The 19,774-nt window shown below is 53.9% G+C and overlaps 1 protein-coding gene across 5 annotated transcripts in view; it reads right to left on the bottom strand.

Annotated features, from left to right (window-relative positions):
- ATG2A (autophagy related 2A) overlaps positions 1–14,299 on the bottom strand; it is a 42,269-nt gene extending 27,970 nt beyond the window's left edge. For 4 of the 5 annotated variants that reach the window (XR_010589081.1, XR_010589082.1, XM_024100286.3 and 1 more), the window contains exons 1-11: positions 13,968–14,282; positions 7,481–7,643; positions 6,331–6,474; positions 5,187–5,289; positions 4,621–4,783; positions 4,124–4,270; positions 3,782–3,878; positions 2,426–2,590; positions 1,731–1,873; positions 1,423–1,507; positions 206–443 (exon numbers count right to left, since the gene is read on the bottom strand). Coding sequence is in view for 3 of the 5 variants with exons in the window: in XM_024100286.3 (XP_023956054.2) it covers positions 206–443; positions 1,423–1,507; positions 1,731–1,873; positions 2,426–2,590; positions 3,782–3,878; positions 4,124–4,270; positions 4,621–4,783; positions 5,187–5,289; positions 6,331–6,474; positions 7,481–7,643; positions 13,968–14,138 (1,619 nt within the window). In the remaining 2 variants the exon portion in view is untranslated. Of the gene's footprint in view, positions 1–205; positions 444–1,422; positions 1,508–1,730; positions 1,874–2,425; positions 2,591–3,781; positions 3,879–4,123; positions 4,271–4,620; positions 4,784–5,186; positions 5,290–6,330; positions 6,475–7,480; positions 7,644–13,967 lie in introns of all 5 variants that reach the window. The other variant, XM_005307909.5, reaches the window with a different exon arrangement.
- Positions 14,300–19,774: the final 5,475 nt, after the last annotated feature.

Here is a 19,774-nt window from a genome sequence, read left to right as displayed (position 1 = left end):
ATACCCCAGCATGGCACTAGGGGTGCCGTGCCCTCCCCTCACAATCCCTGCTGGCCCCACCTCCCAATGCCCCAGTCCCCTGGAGATCATACATCTAAAACATCCTCTGGTACCTGCCTCCGCACCACTCCCCAGACTGGGGTAGGGAGCAGCCAGGGTGTATCGTGTGTCCCCCACGAGGGGCAGGGAGCTGCACCCAGCCTACCTGAGGTTACTGCAAGGACAGGCCTTCTCAAAGCACTGGCGCAGATGCCCAAAGTCCCGCCCACCGAAGGCTGAGTCTTTGAAGAAGGCCAACTCGGCAAAGAAACGCTGGGCCAGCTGGGGTGGGGCAGGCGGGCCGGGGCACTGATGCGGGACCGTCAGGGTGAGGCCGCCCACCGTAACTCTGAGCAGCGTCTCCGGCCGCAGGCTCTCCAGGGAGGGCAGCTGGGGGGCCTTGCCTGCAACAGATCAGGCACCTCGGATCAGACAGTCCCGGCAGTGAGAGCGCCCCACCCTCCAGGCTAGTCCCAACACTCCTGGGCTAGTCTGGCTAGCAAAGGGACTACAACTGGCCATCCTCCCCACTGCAGGGCTCACACCAGGTCTCCCACACTAGGTAAAACTGGTGCATTACAACCAACCCCTAGAGGATTCTGGGAAACCTGCTAGGGCACTCTTCCCTCCAAGCAGGGGATGCCCCACAGCAGAAGGGGCTGCAGGTTGGGATTACCAGGCAATGGCAGAGTTGTGGTGGGGGGCAGGAGGGGCTGGTGGGAGCCCAATGATGGGAATAGAACCCAGGAGCCCTGGACCCCAGAGCTTCGCAGGGAGAAAGAGGGGTTAGGCCAATGGAGGTATGGTCTTCCAAAGGGGAAGGGTCAGGGTGGAGGGGGAAACTGAGGCCCTTCTTGCTTGTTGATCCCCTGCAGGGGTGAGGCACTAACCTAGCTGCCCCAGTCAAATTCCAGTTGGGGGTTATTGCCTTCTACCTCGCTCAAACTCACCTGGCTGTGGCAGCCCCCATGCCCCAACCTAGAGGGAGCTGCATCTCAGTGTCAGGTGAGGGATCCCTGTATAAACAGCGCCCACGCTCCACCCCAGAGGTGTGTACACTTACCCCTAGATGGCTGAGTCAGATTTCAGCCATGAGTGAAGGAAGCCTTCTACAGTCAGCGAGCTTCAGGGATGGACTCTAAGCCTGCAGCCCCCCAAGCAGGGAATAGAACCCAGAAGCAGTGACTCCCAGGCCTCCACCCGCTCTAACTCACTAGAGCCCCTTACCATCCCAGACCTGGGAGAGAACCCAGGAGTCCGGGCTGCCAGCCCCTGCTGCTCTACCCGGCCAAACCCCAACCCCGCTGCCTTCCCAGCACTGGGTGGAACCCCACGCTCCCCACTGAAGCGCAGCACGAACCCAGTAGGACGGGCCCCACTCACCTGGCAGTTTGCTCAGGCCCTGCAGGCCCGGGAGCGTAGCAGCAAAGGGGGAGCGGCTGTAGCGCCTGGGGCTGCTCAGGATCAGCTGCAGAGAGAAGCGGAGGTTAGGGATGCGGAGCCAGACCAGGAGGGCAGATGAGGTTTGGTGGCAGCAAGGTGCTCCCGGGACGGAGCAGAGCAGGCACAGACAGCTTCAGAGGGCTCTGCCTGGTTCTAGACACGGGAAAGGGGGGGGAGCCGAGGGGGGAACAGTGCCAGATGCTGCCAGCTATGCCCTCCCACTCTGCCCCCCACCAGCGAGTTCTCACCCCCGGTGCGAAGGAAGGCGGCTGCAGGGGGCAGGCACTGTAGTCGCTGTGCACAGAAGAGTCGAGCTCGATATCGGAGAGATCACTGACTGAGCGCATGGAGGTCACGCTGCTCGTCATGGCAGCCATGGAGAAGAACATCTCTGGAAGGCAAAGGGGGAGAAGCAGGGTCATGGGAGGGAGGCGGAGCCCCAGCAGAGGGACAGGCAACCTGTTGTACTGGGAAACCGTGCAGCATGTGGGCAGGCACACCAGAAAGTGCTGCCCTCATATAAGGGTTCACACAGTAAGGGGGCTGAGAGGCACCAGCAGAGCTGGGGCAAAAGGGGAGCAGGGCTGGGATAACACACAGACGGTGGGTTGGGACTGAGGGGCACCAGAAGAGCTCAGTGAGAGTCCTGGGCTGCACAACTACATGCTCTGGTTTTGTAGTACACCAGTGTGTAATCTCCATCGCCCTGCAGCGGCAGGGCCACACAAAGGATAAGAGACCTGCTGTTGCTGCCAGCTGAGGGAAATCCTCCCTTAGCTCAAGTGGGAGTGGCCTATGCTGCTTCTGGAGCCAAAGAGCCAAGGCTCCTCATCCTGGCTTCCCAGGCAGGGTGGGGGTTTGTCTGCAGCACACAGGCCACGATGTAGTGCAGAGTCTAGCACTGACACCCCTCCTCCCGCAGTGCACCTCGCCCAGACGTCACCTCTGTTCTCCAGGCCCACGAAGCTCTCCAACTCCTCCTCAAGCCGGCCCGGCCCCAAGCCCTGGCCCCCGTGCAGCTGTTGGCTCAGATCCTGTTCTATCAGCTTCAGGTCCTCAGAGTCCAGTGGGCGGCTCTTGCTTAGCTTCTCCTGTAGGCCATTGGCTTCTTGGGTTGGGGAGAGGAGGAGCCGTGGGGGTTAGGGAGGTGCTGAGAGAAGATAGCCCCTGGGGACCAGCTGGGGTACTGGTGGGGAAAGAGGGGCTTGGGCTGGATCCCACTGGCACGTGGGTTGCCAGGCAGAGACAGCTGAGCCCCGCTAAGCGAGGATCTCCCCACCCCAAGGGCAGTACTGATCTCAGGAAGTTGGCAAAGGTCAGTCCCCCAAGAGTCACGAGACGTTTGAAAAGATGACGGCTTTGGTCTGTCTCTGGACTTGCCCTGCCCATTCCATGCATGAGGGAGAGCACTGCCCATACCCCCTGATTAGGTAAGGTGACGTAGGGCAGGGGGTGAGAGCTCCTGCAGCAGAGGCCGCTCCTGCTCCTCCCCTGCCCAGCACTTAATTCTGCCTCCCCAGAGTCCAAATCAAACCTGTTCCCCCAGCCCCATCTGCTGTGGCCTCACTTCAGCTCCTTCTGGGGTTCTCCTCCCACCCCCTTTTCCCAGGCTGGGCATTGCAAGGAGGGAGAGGGGAGGAGAAGAGCTATCTTGAGGTGCTGGGCTCTCTCTGCTCCCTCCTCCCCTCAGCTCACCCAAGCCTTTCTCACGGGGCGAGCCCTCAGGACCACTCTTCTCCACTCCACCTCCCCTCCTGGGGGAATGGTTCAGGTTGCTTCCTTCAGCAGCTCTGACTGGTTGCTCTGCCCCAGGAGGTGGGCAAGTGGGTCAGGCAGCCAATCAGAAGAAGCTTCCCTCAACCGCCTGCAGGGGTCAAACTCGGGTAAAGGGCTGAAGCTTCTGGCACTCACCCCAGACAGGGCTGCAGCCCAGCCAGCACCTGTCACTGGCAGAGCATCCAGAGAGCTGGCAAGGGGCATATGGTGCCCAGACAGACAGCCAAACCCCAAAAGCAGGGGCACAGGGATACTAGGCATGGATAGCTGAGCCCAGATCACAGCAGCAGCTCCTCAGAGATTCTCACAATGGAAGGAGCATCAAGCCAGCAAATCAGGTGGTGATCCCCAGATTCCTCTCCCCAGGCGTCCTGACTCCCAGCCTCCTCCAGTTCTAACCCACTGGACCCCCTTCCCCTTCCAGAGCTGGGGACAAAACCCAGGAGCCTCTCTAGGTGTTACCAAGAGCTGTGTTTAGCCGGGGTGGAGGAAAGGGTGGAATGACCTTCCAGCGATGGCTCACCTGAGACGCTCAGTGCTGTCAGCAGGTCATGCAGGTAGAAAATCTGCTGGGGGGAGACTAAGAGGTGCAGGGATCCCAGCTTCCCATCCAGCTCCAGCTGGGGAGAGGAGACAAGCAGAATTCACTAGGCAGGTTCCTCCTCCTTCTTCCCCCCTGCTCCCACTGAACAGACCAATGGGCCCATCCAGTCTGGCTCCCCTCCCAGCCACAGGATGTTCTTGAGGCAGTGAGTTCCACAGGTGAATACCAGTAGGTGGTGCACTGTGCCACATCTCCATGAGACCCCCTTTCAGCTGGGAAAAAGGAGGGGGGATGGGATCCCCCCCACCCAATGTTTCTCACCCTGGGCCCGGGAAAGGCCTCGTTCTGCTTGAGTTTGATCCTCATCTCCATGTAGCCGGAACAGCTGCCAATTTGCAGGGGAGGGTCAGGACACTCGGGCGCCTCTCCACTGGCTGAGGACAACGACTCGCTCATCTGGGGTTGGGGCTGGGCAGATGGAAAGGAGAAGAGTTTGGTTGCTACAAATGGATGAGGCTGGTTTGGGACCAGCAGCCCCTCCCATCCCAAAATGATTCAGTGGGCTCTCCCCGCATGGTAGCCAGGCAATACCGAGCTGCCAACGCACACAGCTGGGGAGAGAACCCAGAAGCTCTGACTTACAATCCCATGCCTTGTGTTCAGATCAGGATTCCTGGGTTCCTTCCCAAGCCCTGGAAAGGGAGTGGGGTCTAGTGGTTTGAGCAGGGGGCTGGGAGCCACAACTCCTATACATTAGACACACTCCCCTCCCGCAAGCAGGCCCACGTGTCCCCTCCCATGGCTGTGCCTGGAGGTACCTGGGGGCCCGGCACAGGCGAGGCTGCGCTTTCGGGGAACTCCTCGTAGTACAGCTGCATGCCACTCAGCTGCAGGATCTTGTGCACGAAGGCCGGGGGTTGGTGGATGTCGACTGGGAGCACCTGGTTGGGGTCCTTCACTGCCTCATCGCAGTAATCCAGCCTGGGGGAGAGAGTCACAGGGGACGGGGTTAGACACAGCCACATGGGTACCAGAGCTGGGCCAAAGGTGGCCTCAGACAGCTGAGTACTTAGAGCAGTGAGGGGGGCTGGGAGACAGGATTCCTAGTTCTATCCCCAGTTCTGGGGGGGGAGTGGGGCCTGGTGGTTAGAGCAAGGGATGCTGAGAATCAGGAAGGCACTGAAAGAGGGAAGAGCACCCCTCACTGAAGCCCTAACATGGCTCCCTGTACCACCCCATTCCTCCTGGGATGTCTCCCATCCAGGTACCGGCCTGGCTTAACTCAGTTTAGCTCAAATTCTGACAGGATCCCCAGGGGAACAGTCTTCTTCTCCACACTTCATCGGATACCCCCCTCCACACTCAGGATCAGAACCCCCATTACCTTTTAATATGCACCTCCAGGGCCACCCCAGTCTGAGAACTGCTGGGTACATGCTCCATCCGAACAATGGTGTCCAGGAATGTCACCTTGATCCTCCGCAGCACTGGGAAGGGGATGCCAGAGAGAACCAGAGACGTTAAGGGACCATCTTGCAGTAATTACCTCTGTTTCCATCTGTAGCTCTCAATGTGCTTTACAGAGGAGGGCAGTATTGTTATCCCCATTTTACAGATGGGGAAATGGAGGCACAGATATTTGCCCAAGGTCACAGTGGCGGACCTGGGAATAAAATCCAAGTCTCCCAAGTTCCTACTGCAGTGCTCTACTCACTAGGTCACACTATCTCCCACCCCAGGGATCTCTGCACTAAACCTCTCTCCTTGTCCCATATTGGTTCTTATGGAGGGCGGGTTATCTGGCTTTCAGCCACACAACTGACATCTGCCACAATCTCTCTCCAACCACTCCCTTTGGGGAGGTTGGGGGTGCAGTAGAGTGGTATGTTTTGGGAGCATTTTATCTATCTTCTACCCCAGTGGTCTCCAAACTTTTTTGATTGCACACCCCTATCAGTAAAAAATTTTTGAGCACGCACCCCCTGCCGCACCGGCTCTACCATTTTTGCCGAAGCAAAAAAAATAAAATAATAATAAATAAAAAAAAAAAAGCCGCTCGGAATCCGCCCAAACTGACGAAGCAAAAAAATAAAATAAAATAAAAAGCGCGCCTCCTGCCGCTCACCCCCAAGGATCTCTTGCTCACCTCCTGGGGTGCACACACCCCACTTTGGAGACCACTGTTCTACCCCTCTGTACATGTTACCTTGAGTTTATACCAGACAAGGAAAGTTGCTTACCCCTGAGATTAGTGGTTAGACTGGGAGCCAGGACTCCTGGGCTCTATTACCTGCTCTGGAACAGGAGTGGGGTCGGTGTGGGTTAGAGCACGGGAGGCTGGGAAACAGAACCCCAGAGCCCAATCTCCAACTCTGGGAGTGGACTGGGTTCCAACAGGTTAGAGCAGGGGTGGAACTAGGAGTCAGGATTCCCGAGTTCCATTCCTGGGTCTCCACCTGCCCCTTGGTTCCCAGCAGCAATCAGATTCCCCCTGGCTCCCGCCCTACAAGATCCCGGGAGAGACTCACCCGTCTCGATGGTCTGGGCGAACATCTCGAGGCCCTCAAGAGGCTGTGGGGGCTCCTCAGCCTGGTCCTTCAAGCACTCCTGGGCCAGCTGCATGCTCGTGGTCATGCATGATGACCAGCTCTGAGACTCTGTTCCCGGGGTGGCTGCGGGAACGGAGGGGCACTTCGTTACTGAGGGGCAGTGAACCCTGAAGGCACTGCCAGCCCCATCCATCAAAGGCAGGCCAGGCACACACTCACCATCCACTTCAGAGCGCAAAACAAAGGCACAGAACAGGAAAGGGACTCAGGCAGAAACAGGATCCAAGCCCCAGGCTACCCTAGCCACTAGGCCTTGGTTTCCATACCTAAAATTGGGGATAATCCTTCCTCTGTCTCGAGCAGGGACTGTCTCTCACTAGGTCTGTGCAGTACCCGGCCCCAGGGGGCCTGGTCTCAGGCCTGGATGGGTCTGTGCAGCACCTGGTAATGATGGGGGCGGGGCTCATACTCTCACCCTGGGTAGGGGGAGGGGAGAGATGTCTGTAGGAGCAATTTTAAGAGCCCCTATTAATTATTTCTGCTGGCATCCAAGCAGCCCCCAGCTCTGAAAGGGCTAACGACCCTCCAGAAGCAGCCACCCGCTCCCGGAACCCCAGTTAGTGAGGTCAGTCCCCACCCCGGAGCCCTCACGTCGGGTGAAGCCCATCTCCACGTGCTGCGCTAGCAGAGACCCTGGCTGGGACAGGGGCAGGATCCCCAAGAAGTTTGTTAAAAACACCTCTCCTGCAGGTAGCAGGGCAAAACTCACATGGGGGGGACCCCACTTCACACAGTTGGCCGGCTGTGACCTTTGACCATCACCAGGGCTTATGGGAAATGCGGAAGTGGGGCGAGAGATGCTGAGCACCTCTGCATTGCAGGGAGGAACAGCAGCAAATTAAGGCACCAGCCATCAGTGCCAGCTACCAGCACTCCCTGGGCCAGGCCTGTCCCTGGGACCACACACTCAGAGAACTCAGGCCTCCGCAGCTGGAGCTAAAGGAGCAACACACCTAATGGGCATGGGGAGCAGGCACTAGCCAGAGTGCAGGCTGCTGTGGTCATGTCCCTACACCAGGGGGAGGTTGGGAGCAGCCCCACCCCTCGGCCCCGCAGACCCAGCTCTCACCACTGCGGTACTTGGGCCGGCACGTGATCTGCAGCCCTGTCACCTCCACGGTGCAGTTCTCCGTCACCAGCGCCGACCAGGGGATGGTGACCGCGATGCTGTTGATGAAGCCATCCACAATCTCCAGTGGGGCGCTCACTGACTCCAAGAGCTCGTTCACCGACTGCAGGGAGAACAGAGGAGCATTCAGACAGAGACCACTCACCTGGGACAGAGATGCAGCTACCTCTGGGGTGGGGCGAGGGGGCTGTTTATACCAGCATCCCTTGCCCAGCGCTGATACAGCTACCTCTGGGGTGGGGTGCAGAAGCCAGCAGATATTCCCTTCACTGTCGCACAGGGTTATTTGACCAAAGACAGCAGAGAAAGTAGATGTCAGTTTTCAGAGCTGCCCTCAGCAGAGAGTTTCATGGAGTTCAAATTTATTTAACCTCCAGGCCCCAAAGTGATTTTGTCAGGATTCAAACTGGTGGCATCTCTGAGCCAAGGGATTTCCAACTTGTTACTAAGACCACTAAGCTCCTGCACTCCCATGGGCTCCTACCCCTTCAAACCTTCCCTAATGAAGAACTGACGGGTTAAGCATCACACCAAGTATTAAAGGTAACTTTACTACCTACAAAAGGAACAGGAATATTTGTGGCACCTTGGAGACTAACAAATTTATTTGAGCATAAGCTTTCGTGGGCTACAGCCCACTTCTTCGGACACAGAGAATGGAACATATAGTGAGGAGATATATATACATACAGAGAACATGAAAAGGTGGGAGTTGCCCAACCCACTCTAAAGGCTAATTAATTAAAATGAACTGTTGTCAGCTGGAGAAAAAAAAAAACGTTTGTAGTGATAATCAAGATAGCCCATTTAAGACAGTTTGACAAGAAGCTGTGAGGATACTTAACAGGGGGGAAATAGATTCAATGTGTGTAATGGCTCAGCCATTCCCAGTCTCTATTTAAGCCTAAATTGATAGTATCTAATTTGCATATCAATTCAAGTTCAGCAGTTTCTCTTTGGAGTCTGTTTTTGAAGCTTTTCTGTTGCAAAATTGCCACCTTTAAATCTGTTACTGAATGGCCAGAGAGGTTGAAGTGTTCTCCTACTGGTTTTTGAATGTTATGATTCCTGTCAGATTTGTGTCCATTTATTCTTTTGCATAGAGACTGTCCGGTTTGGCCAATGTACATGGCAGAGGGGCATTGCTGTCACATGATGGCATATATCACATTGGTAGATATGCAGGTGAACGAGCCCCTGATGGCATGGCTGATGTGATTAGGTCCTATGATGGTGTCACTTGAATAGATATATGAACAGAGTTGGCATCGGGCTTTGTTGCAAGGATAGGTTCCTGGGTTAGTGTTTTTGTTCTGTGATGTGTGGTTGCTGATGAGTATTTGCTTCAGGTTGGGGGGCTGTCTGTAAGCGAGGACAGGTCTGTCTCCCAAGATCTGTGAGAGTGAGGGATCATCTTTCAGGATAGGTTGTAGATCTCTGATGAAACGCTGGAGAGGTTTTAGTTGGGGGCTGAAGGTAATGGCTAGTGGCGTTCTGTTATCTTCTTTGTTGGGCCTGTCTTGTAGTAGGTGACTTCTGGGTACTCTTCTGGCTCTGTCAATCTGTTTTTTTCACTTTAGCAGGTGGGTATTGTAGTTTTAAGAATGCTTGATAGAGATCTTGTAGGTGTTTGTCTCTGTCTGAGGGATTGCAGCAAATGTGATTGTATCTTAGAGCTTGGCAGTAGACAATGGATCGTGTGATGTGTCCTGGATGAAAGCTGGAGGCATGTAGGTAAGTATAGCGGTCAGTAGGTTTCCAGTATAGGGTGGTGTTTATGTGACCATCACTTATTAGCACAGTAGTGTCAAGGAAATGGAGCGCTTGTGTGGATTGGTCTAGGCTGAGGTTGATGGTGGGATGGAAATTGTTGAAATCATGGTGGAATTCCTCAAGGGCTTCTTTTCCATGGGTCCAGATGATGAAGGTGTCATCAATGTAGTGCAAGTAGAGTAGGGGCATTAGGGGACGAGAGCTACCTACCATTCTCTGAAGAGGTAAACTGAGGCAGGGAGTCTGGGGTCACCCAGCAAGCCAGGGCAGAGCTAGGAATAAAACCCAGGAGTCCTGACTCCCAGCAGCCACCCCTGCTTGAGCCACTAGACTCTCCTCCCAGAGCCAGGGATAGGGCCCAGGAGTCCTGGCTTGCAGTTTGCTACCTTTTGGGGAACAGGGAGCTGACTCAGAACTGTATTCCCCACTCCTCCAAGCAGAGGCAGCTCACAACTTCCCAGTGCCTGGAACAGCCAGATTCCACTTCAGGGCTCATCGTTAACCTCAATGGTGAGTGGCTAAGTGTGTGAATCCAACTGGCCTGTCCACATTCCAGCAGGGTACAAATACCCTGGGCACTTCAAGCTGCACTTCCTGTCCTAGGCTAACATGCCCTGTAGTGCCCCACTCCAGAGCCGGCTGCATGTCACCAGCAGCCAGCTGATTCTTGCATGCTGCACTCTTATCTGGGAATCCTCCCTCTGATGCCAGATGACATGGATTGTTGTTCTAAAATCTACTCTGGTGACAAGGGCTGGGGAGGTCAGGTGACTTGGTTGCAAAACCATTTCAGCAGAGGAAGTAGCAGGCTGTCTGCACAGGGTTTCCAGCTAGTTAATTGTAGGCCTCATAGAAATGCTAAGTATTAAGGCTACTGGATTATTCTGACAATAACGCTTGGGATCCCATGGCACCTTTAAGACTAACAGAAGTATTGGGAGCATAAGCTTTCGTGGGTAAGAACCTCACTTCTTCAGATGCAAGGCACTTCTTGCATCTGAAGAAGTGAGGTTCTTACCCACGAAAGCTTATGCTCCCAATACTTCTGTTAGTCTTAAAGGTGCCACAGGACCCTCTGTTGCTTTTTACAGATTCAGACTAACACGGCTACCCCTCTGATGCTTGGGATCCCGACTCTGATCGGAGACCCTCCTCATCAGGCCAGAGGCTGCACAGCCCTGCCCTTCCCCCCCCCCCCCCCCCCCCAAGATCAAGGCCCCTATGGGGCCAAACATTGCACAAAACAAGATCAGGGTCCCCCGTCATACCAGGCACCGCACAGACCAAGATCAGGGTCCCCCAGCACTGCAGACCCCCCCCAACCCAAATCAGAGGCCCCCATTGGGCTGGGAGCCACACAGACCCCCAGACCAAGATCAGGATCCCCCAATCACACCAGCCCCCACACGGACAGTGATGGCCAGTCCCTGACCTGATGAGCTTCCAATCGAAACAAAGGATGTGAGTGGAAACTGAGGCACAGAGAGACAGTGGCAGAGCTGGGACTAGAACCCAAACGTCCTGCCTCCCAGCCCAGTGCCCCAGCCACTAGACCATACTGCCACCATGTGTCACACACAGCTCAACAGGAGCAGAACGAGGCAGCCAGTCCAGAGGCAGCCAGCTGAGGCTGCATTGTGCCTCGTGGAACAGCTTCCTGGAAAGCCAAGAATAGGGAGGGTGATTGAGACATGGCAGGGAGGGGAGGGCACGTAAGGAGGGACAGTGGGACACAGTAGTGGTGGTGGGGACACACAGAAGGCTAGTCCCAACATGCCAGGGAAACATCATTCTAACAGGTGTACAGTGACCGCAGCTGCTAATTATAACCCACTCATGAAGGGCAGAAGCCCCGTTCCCCAGCAGGTAGGACAACAACCACCTCGGTGCAAGGGGCGGTACTCACTGGCACTAGGATTATGGGCTGGCTGGCCAGCCCAAAATGGCAACATCCCCCACCGCCACCCCCCGACCTGGCAAGGAAACTAAGGCAGGGCTGGGCTAGTGCAGAGAACAAGAGGGAGCAGATTTCCTGAGGGGATCTACTGGGTTAGAGCAAGGGGCTGAGAGCCAGGACTCCTGGGTTCTATCCCAGCTCTCCTGCTAACTCACTGTGTGCCCTTAGGAGGTACAGCCCCTGTGCCTCAGTTTCCCATTCAGAGACAATGCCTCCCCTATCCACCCCTCTTCCTCTCCCCACAGGGAAGCTCTGTGTTTGTTTTGAAGCCAGGCATGAGTCAGGAAACCCTGAGTCACAGAGCAGATTAATGAGCAGCTCCGGGGCTGGCGTGAGCCCAGGGCATTCATCAGCCCTGGGGTCTGATCGCTCACCTACCCACACTCTCGCCTCCCCCCTTTGGCATTTTCTGTATTCATGGTACACCATCAATACATACATGCAGAGCAGCCTCTCCTGCGGTGCAAGGCTAACCCCAGCAACCAGCTAGGCACAACCAAGAGTAACTGGCATTACCAAGCCACTCGCAATATAGCGCCTCCATCTGAGGGCCTCCCAGCACCAGCGAGCACAAGCAGGGAAATCAAGGCACACAGAGGGGAAGGGCAAAGGTCACAGAGGGCACCACTTCAGAGCCAGGCGTTCTAGCTCCCAGCCCTCCCCTGTTGTAGCTTGTGCTTCAGAAAGTGGGGTGGGGACTCAGCAGGGGGTGCTCTCCCCTCTGCAAGAGTTCAAAGGTGAGTCACAGCACTGGTGTCCCTCCCACATGCCTGCAAGCAGCTAAACCAGGGGTTCTCAAACTGGGGGGTCAGGACCCCTCCGGGGGTCATGAGGTTATTACCTGGGGGGGTCACAAGCTGTCAGCCTCCACCCCAAACTCCGCTTTGCCTCCAGCATTTATAATGGTGTTAAATATACTAAAAAGTGTTTTTAATTTATTAGGGTGGGTCACACACAGAGGCTTGCTGTGTGAAAGGGGTCACCAGGACAAAAGTGTGAGAACCACTGAGCTAAACCCATCCCTCAGCCCCCTAGGCTCTTCTCTCCCCCCGATTCTGTTGATGTCCCTCAGTTCCAAGCTATAGCCTCACTGAGTGGCTCCACTCTGATTCTCCCTCCCGACCTCCCCAAGAGCAACACACCCCGGGCCCCATGCAGCTTCCTTGTCCTCTCATTCCCTTCACTGTGGGGCACTGGAAGCCGGGCCCTGACACTCACCACAACACAATGCTGGGCTATTATTTGGGACCTGGTGACATGACCCACGACTCAGGGACATACCCCACTTCCCCAAGACACTACACCTGGGGTGACAGCAAGGTTATTAACCCAGCAGCTACAGCAGCCCCTCCCCCAACCCAAGGGGGGCAGAAGACAAGGAAGGGTGGCCCAGCTCCAAGGGAGGTGGAGAAACTGAGGCACAGCACTGCTGCTAATATAAACCAGGGGAAGAAATGTCAGGGTGGGCTAAGTGGGTGAATGGCTCAAATACAAGCACATACCCCACATGGGGTAACACTACAGAGTTGGGCTCCCCCGCAGTGGGGGTGAAACTTCTAGCATTAGCTCCATACCAGCCTAGATAGGGGTAGGAGACAGAGCACTGGACTAGGAGAGGGTGGATGGCTGTCTGTCCAGCCCTTTCCTGGTTGTCTCATATCAGCGAGGAGACTGGCCAGATAGGCTCAATGGAACGTCACCTCCAGAAAATGAAATCCACAAGGAACAGGCCATGGAAATATACCAGCATCAGCAACCCATGGACTGGACCGTCCTAGCACACAGGGTGGGAGTTTAAGGATTAACCAGGTATTTCCCGGTCTCAACCCCGCCATGAGGCCACTTCCCAAGTGGTCCATCCCCCCTCCTCCCAAAAACACACAGTGCAGTTACTGCTCTATAAACTGGGCATTTCAGAGACACGACCCTGAGCATAGAGTACTGCCTGGACAGGTGGGAGGCAGTGAAACACACAAGGGGTGGCAACCCATCCTGAAGCTAGTTCTTCCTGGTGGGATCAGTCACTGTCACTAATCGCACCCACCCTCTCTTCCCAGTCACCAGTCTACTCTCTGGCCCTGCATACACCTGGTTCCTACCCCATCCCCTTCTTACCCACAGAGCCACGCTGCCCTGTGTTCCTCACCTACATATCCAGGCAGATGCCTCTCAAGGTCCTTGCTCCTCCTCCCTGAGCCCCATCCCAGGCCCTCAACCCCTATGGATCAGGGGATATGACCTCCATCTGGGCTTCCCACATCACCTGGTTCTCCCCCTCTTCCTCTCCCAGCTACAGATCTAGGCCCATGCCAGCTCCAGTGCCTCAGCACAGATTCCAGCCCCACCACAACCAACCTTGTCCCCCACCTCCACCTCAGCATCCTGTTTCCGCCTTGGGCTCACACTGTCCTTCTCCAAGATCCCACAGTGTCCTGGACCCCAGATACGGACCCTTCCAGCAGTTCCCAGCCCCTCACCCATATATTGAGGTCGATATTCCCCAGCCCCCGGTACCAATCCCAGCCACACCCATCCAGCGCCCTAGTCCCAACCAGCCCCCTCACCCATGTCGAGGTGGATGTCGTGCAGCTCAACCCCTCCCCTCCAGCTCCCCCGGCCTCCCAGCTCCCCAACCCCCACGTCGAGGTGGATGTCCCGCAGCGCCTCCACTCCTGATCCCTGCCCCCGGCCCCTCACCCAGATGTCGAGGTGAATGTCCCGCAGCGCCCCGGCGCCCTGGTACAGGTCCAGGCTGAGCTGCTCCAGGCTCAGCCGCTCCTCCAGGTAGTGGCCCAGGTAGTGCTGCAGCAGGTAGCGGCAGGCCCGCTTCTTGATGGAGCTGGACCAGGGGAAGAACCAGCGGGACATGGCTGGGTGAGGGACGGGGGCGGCTCTACCCGACCCGGGGTGCGCCCTCCCCGCCTCAACTTCACTCTGCCCCCCCGGCTCCGCGGCCGGCTTGTTTTCCCCCAGCACTGGCCCGCTGGCAGGGCAGGCCCCGCACTGGTTGGCTGGCAGAATGTAGCTCGTCACCTCTGGCTCTGTTCTGATTGGCTCCGCGGGGAAGCGCCACAAAGCGACCCAGGAAGGAATGAAATAGAGTCCAGAGACCGAGACTGCGTGTGCGCACGTTTATGCCGCTGTAAAGGGACTCGGACCGAGCATGCGTCCCACTGACCAGAGCAACAAATGGACTCTCCGGACGCTAAATAGATCCCGACGCCTCCTTACTGCGCATGGGCGCAGTGGGCTGAGCTAGAAAATGACGCCCCTAGTGCCAGATAGGTGCCACCCACCCGTCCCCACAACGCATGCGGGAAGTGGCCAATACCAGGAAGTGGAGTGAAATAATTCCTAAGGCCCCATTTTACAGACAGGGAACTAAGGCAGAGGCTAAGTGACTTGCCCAAGGTCACATGGAAATAAATAGCAGAGACTAGACTTGATCATGGGTTTTTTGAGTCCTAAGAATGCAGCCTAGCCACTGGACCATCAGCCAAGAGCCCCAGATAATACCATGCCTGGAAGGGGACATGGTGAGGGATGGGAAAGGTTCAATTAAACATTGGCCAGGACTTAACAGGATGCAATAACGTTGTGATGTCCTCTCAGTGGAATGTGATGTCATCATTCTGTGTGGTGATGTCATTGTGCTCCTTTGTGGTGTCATTTCACCTCCCTGTGATGCTATAATAAAATGGGGCCCAGCCAGGGCCATGCCTGTAGAACATAACAGTTCAGTCTCCTAAGGACTGAAATGCTTTAGCTGTGATGTTAACTAAAATATTTGAGCTTAATATATGGGTAGCTGGGTGAAATCTCTGGCTTGTGATTCAGACTAGAGATGATCTAATGGTCTCTTCTAGCCTTAAACTCAGTGAAACTATTAAACCAACCAGAGACTCCAGCTGGGAGGAACAAAAGCAGCCAAAACAAGGACCTTTGGACAGCCAGAGAACTGCCCACAGTTTTGGTTGGACTTTCTCTGCCATATGCTGATTGGCTGTTTACTCTAACCCTCTACCTCCCTCACACTCTCTTCATCCTGCTTCACTCTACACCTGTCTCTCTTACCATCTCCTCCCCTGCCCTGTCCCCCCATCATCCTTTTCTACACCTTTCTTCCCATTTAGCCTCTCCACTCCGAAATAAAACCTCCCCATCCTCCCAAAATCATTAAACTAACATGCTATTTGCTGCCATCACATAGATTGCTCTGCCTGTGTAGGATACCCCTTCCCCCGTGCTGTGTCTGTCTGATCTATTGAGATTGTAAAATCTTAGAGGCAGAATCTGCCTGCTACTCTGTTTGTGCAGGGCTTAGCACAATGGGGTGCCATTCTTGGCTGGTCCTTAGGCACTACCATACTAAACTTGATGAACAACAACAATAATAGTGCTGCATTGTAACATGACTGTGTTACATTGTGATATCATAGCACTGTATTTTGATGTCATAGTGCAGCATTATGATGTCATTGCATTGCCTTGCAATGTCCTAGCACTATATTATGATTTCACTGTGTGAGATTGTGATACCATCATGCTAGCTGTATTGTGATGTTAGTGTGCTTCCTCATGATGTCACAGTGCTGTATTGTGATGTCACTATGTCACATTCTGATATCACATTGTGATTAGCTGTGTTGTGATGTCATAGTGCTGCATCGTGTTGTTACAATGCCGTTGCACCCCAGGAAAATGTCAATAATTGGCATGGATAAAAGCCAGTGAGGCATTGTCAAAACATCACCCAATTGCACTAGAATGTCTTCCCGGTGGTAGTGCAGAAATGTCACCCTGGCAGCACATGCAAAGTGCCCTCGCTGTGGCACAGCACCATAAGCTGGTGTCCATACGCTGCTGCAGCATCGAGCACAACAACATCATGACAACCCAGGCAGCAGCATGGCACATGGAGGGGATGCTGTGGCATCTTATGGTCTCCCCAAATTCTCCTGGCAGTTGCCAAATCCCCACAAACGGAATCTTCCACAAGGAAAGCAGGAAGATTGTGGAGAATTCACGATGGGCAGCAGCTTCAGCTGTGGTTAGACAATTCCTTTGCTATACTTGTTCTGTGTTTGTACAGCTCCTAGCACAATTGGGGCCTGGTCCATGATTGCAACTCCTAGCACTACTTCAATACAGAGAACAAATAACAATAGTGTGACATTCTATACTTTGGGGGAGCGTACTGTAACCCCCATATTCCTCATTTTCATATAATCGTGATCTTACATATAAAGCATGCCTTGTAAGGTATCAGGTGAAAGGTTATGATCTGCTGAAAGTCATTTCTCTATCCATATATGCGCATCATTATTGTATATGAAGTTATGAGAATTGTGTTGTATGATGGTCACTAAAACATGCTGTAAATTGTGGAATCAGCCAGATATTAGCTCCCCAGAGGCAACAGGCGGGGTGTCAAACAACCCATCAAGAGCCATCGTCCAGCAAGGGAGCTACAATACAATGACTCACCTGCATGAGGCCACACCAGGGAATTGCTCAACCTTGCTTGGGGAGACTCAGCAATGCCCCCCTGACATGCCTGGACATGTGCTCCCCAAACACATGGACTGAGTGTATAAAACAGATGGAGTGGACACATACTGGGCCCTTCTCCGGCCCCCACCTTCGCTGCAAGCAACTTAGACACTGAGAAGAAGACAAGACTCCAACAGAGGAGATTGGCCCAGGTTTAAGGAACAAACTGTATATTAAGGACTGCAATATCCAATGGGGTGAGAAAAACTGCTTAATTTAGATGTTGCCCAGTCTAATAGGGTTGAGAGTTTAGACTGCGTCCTTATCTTTTATTTTCTTTTGGTAACTACTCTGACTTTTTGCCTTCATATCACTTAAAATCTATCTTTGTAGTTAATAAATTTGTTTGTTTATTCTACCTGAAGCAGTGCGTTTGGTTTGAAGTGTGTCAGAGGCTCCCCTTGGGATAACAAGCCTGGTACATATCAATTTCTTTGTTAAATTCATGAACTCATATAAGATTGCGGCGTCCAGAGGGCATAACTGGACACTGCAAGACGGAGGTTCCTAGGGTTGTGTCTGGGACCGGAGATATTGGCTAGTGTCATTCGGTTGCACAATCCAAGGAGCAGCTTACATGCCAGAGGCTGTGTGTGAACAGCCCAGGAGTGGTGGATTAGGCTGGCAGGGTAAGGCTGGCTCCCAGAGTCAAGGATTGGAGTGACGTAGCAGATCACCAGTCCGGATAACACCAGAGGGGAACGTCACAGTCATCTTATTTTCTAACCATAATAATCTTATTTTCCATCTGCCTCCAACAGGCAACTCCACAGGCTCCTCAGCAATCACAAAATCAGTGGCCAGAAGGGAACAATCAATTCCAACATTTCAGGGACTGTTCTAGATCTCAATGGGCAGTACCCTCTGGATTATGGGGAAATTCAGAAAGCCGGAAGAGCCCAGTTTCCACTACAATAAGGCCAATTTGGTGCAGCAAGTAGAGGAAGCTCTGTGGAGCCACCTGCTGCTGCTTAGGAAAGTCACAGGCAGTAACATGATGCTGTGCTTTCTCATCAGATGTACAGCCTGGCCTCCACCAGCAACGAAATAATAATGTACAGCACCTAGCACAATGGAGCCCTGTCCCGTGAGTGGGGCTCCTAGGCACAGCTGAAATGCAAATCCCAAATACCAATGCAAGCTTCTGAACACCCACACCCGCTGTGAGAGTTTGTGAGCTGTGACGGAGTGATCACAGGGCATCAGCACTGAATGGCTGTCTCCTGGGGAAACAATCGGGTAGCTACCAGCAATGCCAAAGGGAATTGCTCTTCCCAGAAGCCTGAACACATGGCTCCACCTGATCCACAGGGGCAGAGACTGTGGTTCTCCCAGCCAGAGGGTGGCATTTCCATGGCCACAGACACAAGGCCCAGAAGGAACGCTTGCCTCCACAAAGGGCTGGGACCAAACCCAGGGCCTTGTAAAGGGGGCTGAGGTTAGAGAGAGGGGATGGGGTGCAGGAGTTTGCTGTTTCCCATAGACCTGTAACTCTCCAATGCTTTCAGAGAGAGTGTGTATGTGTGTGTTTGCGTGTGTGTGCGTGTGTCCCTGCTGCCCCCGGCTGGAGGGAATGAGCCCTGCTTTGTGTGCAAGCTCACACGCATGCATAAGAAATTCCTTTGCTAAGTCTGTGCATTTCCTTCCTTTGCTGCTGAGTTATCCCTGAATGGTGTAACTAGGAAAACCGGGGTTCCTACAGCCAGGTAGACGCCAGGGGAGAAATATATAAGCAACTTGGGGACTCAGGAGGACTGGGGCACTGTTTCCAGGGTCTAGGCAGCTGAAGTCCCACTGCTCAAGAAGGGTGTCAGAAATGGGGTATAACCCTGGGAGACCCTGCGCAGGGACAGGGATCAGACCCAGACAGGGGGCTGAGCAGCATGTGGGATCCAGCAGTTGGAGTCCATCACAACAAACCAGTGCCCATTTGGAAACCAGGATTGGACCAGTTTGTGACCCCAGGGTGTTAGCAGGTGGCTCTCCCACCTGGCTACTTAACATAGGAAACACACGCTGCATACAGTCCATACAAACCCCAGTCTTGGACCATTGCAGTCAGTACTACTTCAGGAGGAAGAGCATCCCATTGATTCCTCAGCATGGCTTCTGGTCAGCTGATATTGCTATGGCAGGGGGAGTGTCACCAGATGGCGCTGTCACACATAGCCTTACAAGTTATTTTCCCCAGCATTGAGTCTTTGAAGCCACACTGTATCATTGTGGGTTTTGTGATGTACTTATTTTCTTTCCAGATATGCTGCTGTTGCAAGCAGCAAGAGAATTTGCTCTTTGCTTTAATCTTTTTAAACCGCATCAGTTCTGGGGGGCAGAGCAGCTCCCAGGGAACTGGGCATGGGTGTTTGGGTGGAGTTTACAGAAAGAAGGGATTGTCTGCAGTGCTGTTTGTGTCCACCTCTGTTCCAGGACTGGTGCATATAGCGCAGGGGATAAACAAGCTACACTAAGAAAATATCCACTGATTCTGTCTCACTTACTTCTCCTCTGATAGGAAACCAATGGGCTGAGGGGCAGCAATATTAAATAGGTGCATTTCAACAGAGGTCACACAAAAGGCTTTCCATGTCAAAACCCTTCCTAGCAAAGGGGATTTTCTATGCAGCTAGTGGATATGGAGAAAGGTTAAGTATACAGAATAAAACACTGTCACGTTAATATGTGCTAAGCAAATTGATTCAAAGTCCAATCTACCAATTCTGCTCCAGCATTTGCCATGTGATGAGCCATGTGTAAATCAATTGTGAAAAGCACTGCAAGCAGGTCAGTTCCACGGTAGTATTGGATACGTGCCGGAAAGAGTTAACTACGCCAGCTCTCTAAGGGTTTACAGTCAGCCTAGGGGGAAGAAATGTCTCCCCTCTTCATCCTGTGGCAAATGAACACCAAAAAACTAAAAATCCAAGCTGGAGAATCCTAGATAAAAAGGACCC

Source organism: Chrysemys picta, chromosome 7 (assembly GCF_011386835.1).
Source record: "Chrysemys picta bellii isolate R12L10 chromosome 7, ASM1138683v2, whole genome shotgun sequence".
NCBI lineage: Eukaryota > Metazoa > Chordata > Testudines > Emydidae > Chrysemys > Chrysemys picta.
The sequence above is the reverse complement of the archived record's forward strand: the minus strand, read 5'-3'. Positions and strand labels throughout refer to the sequence as shown.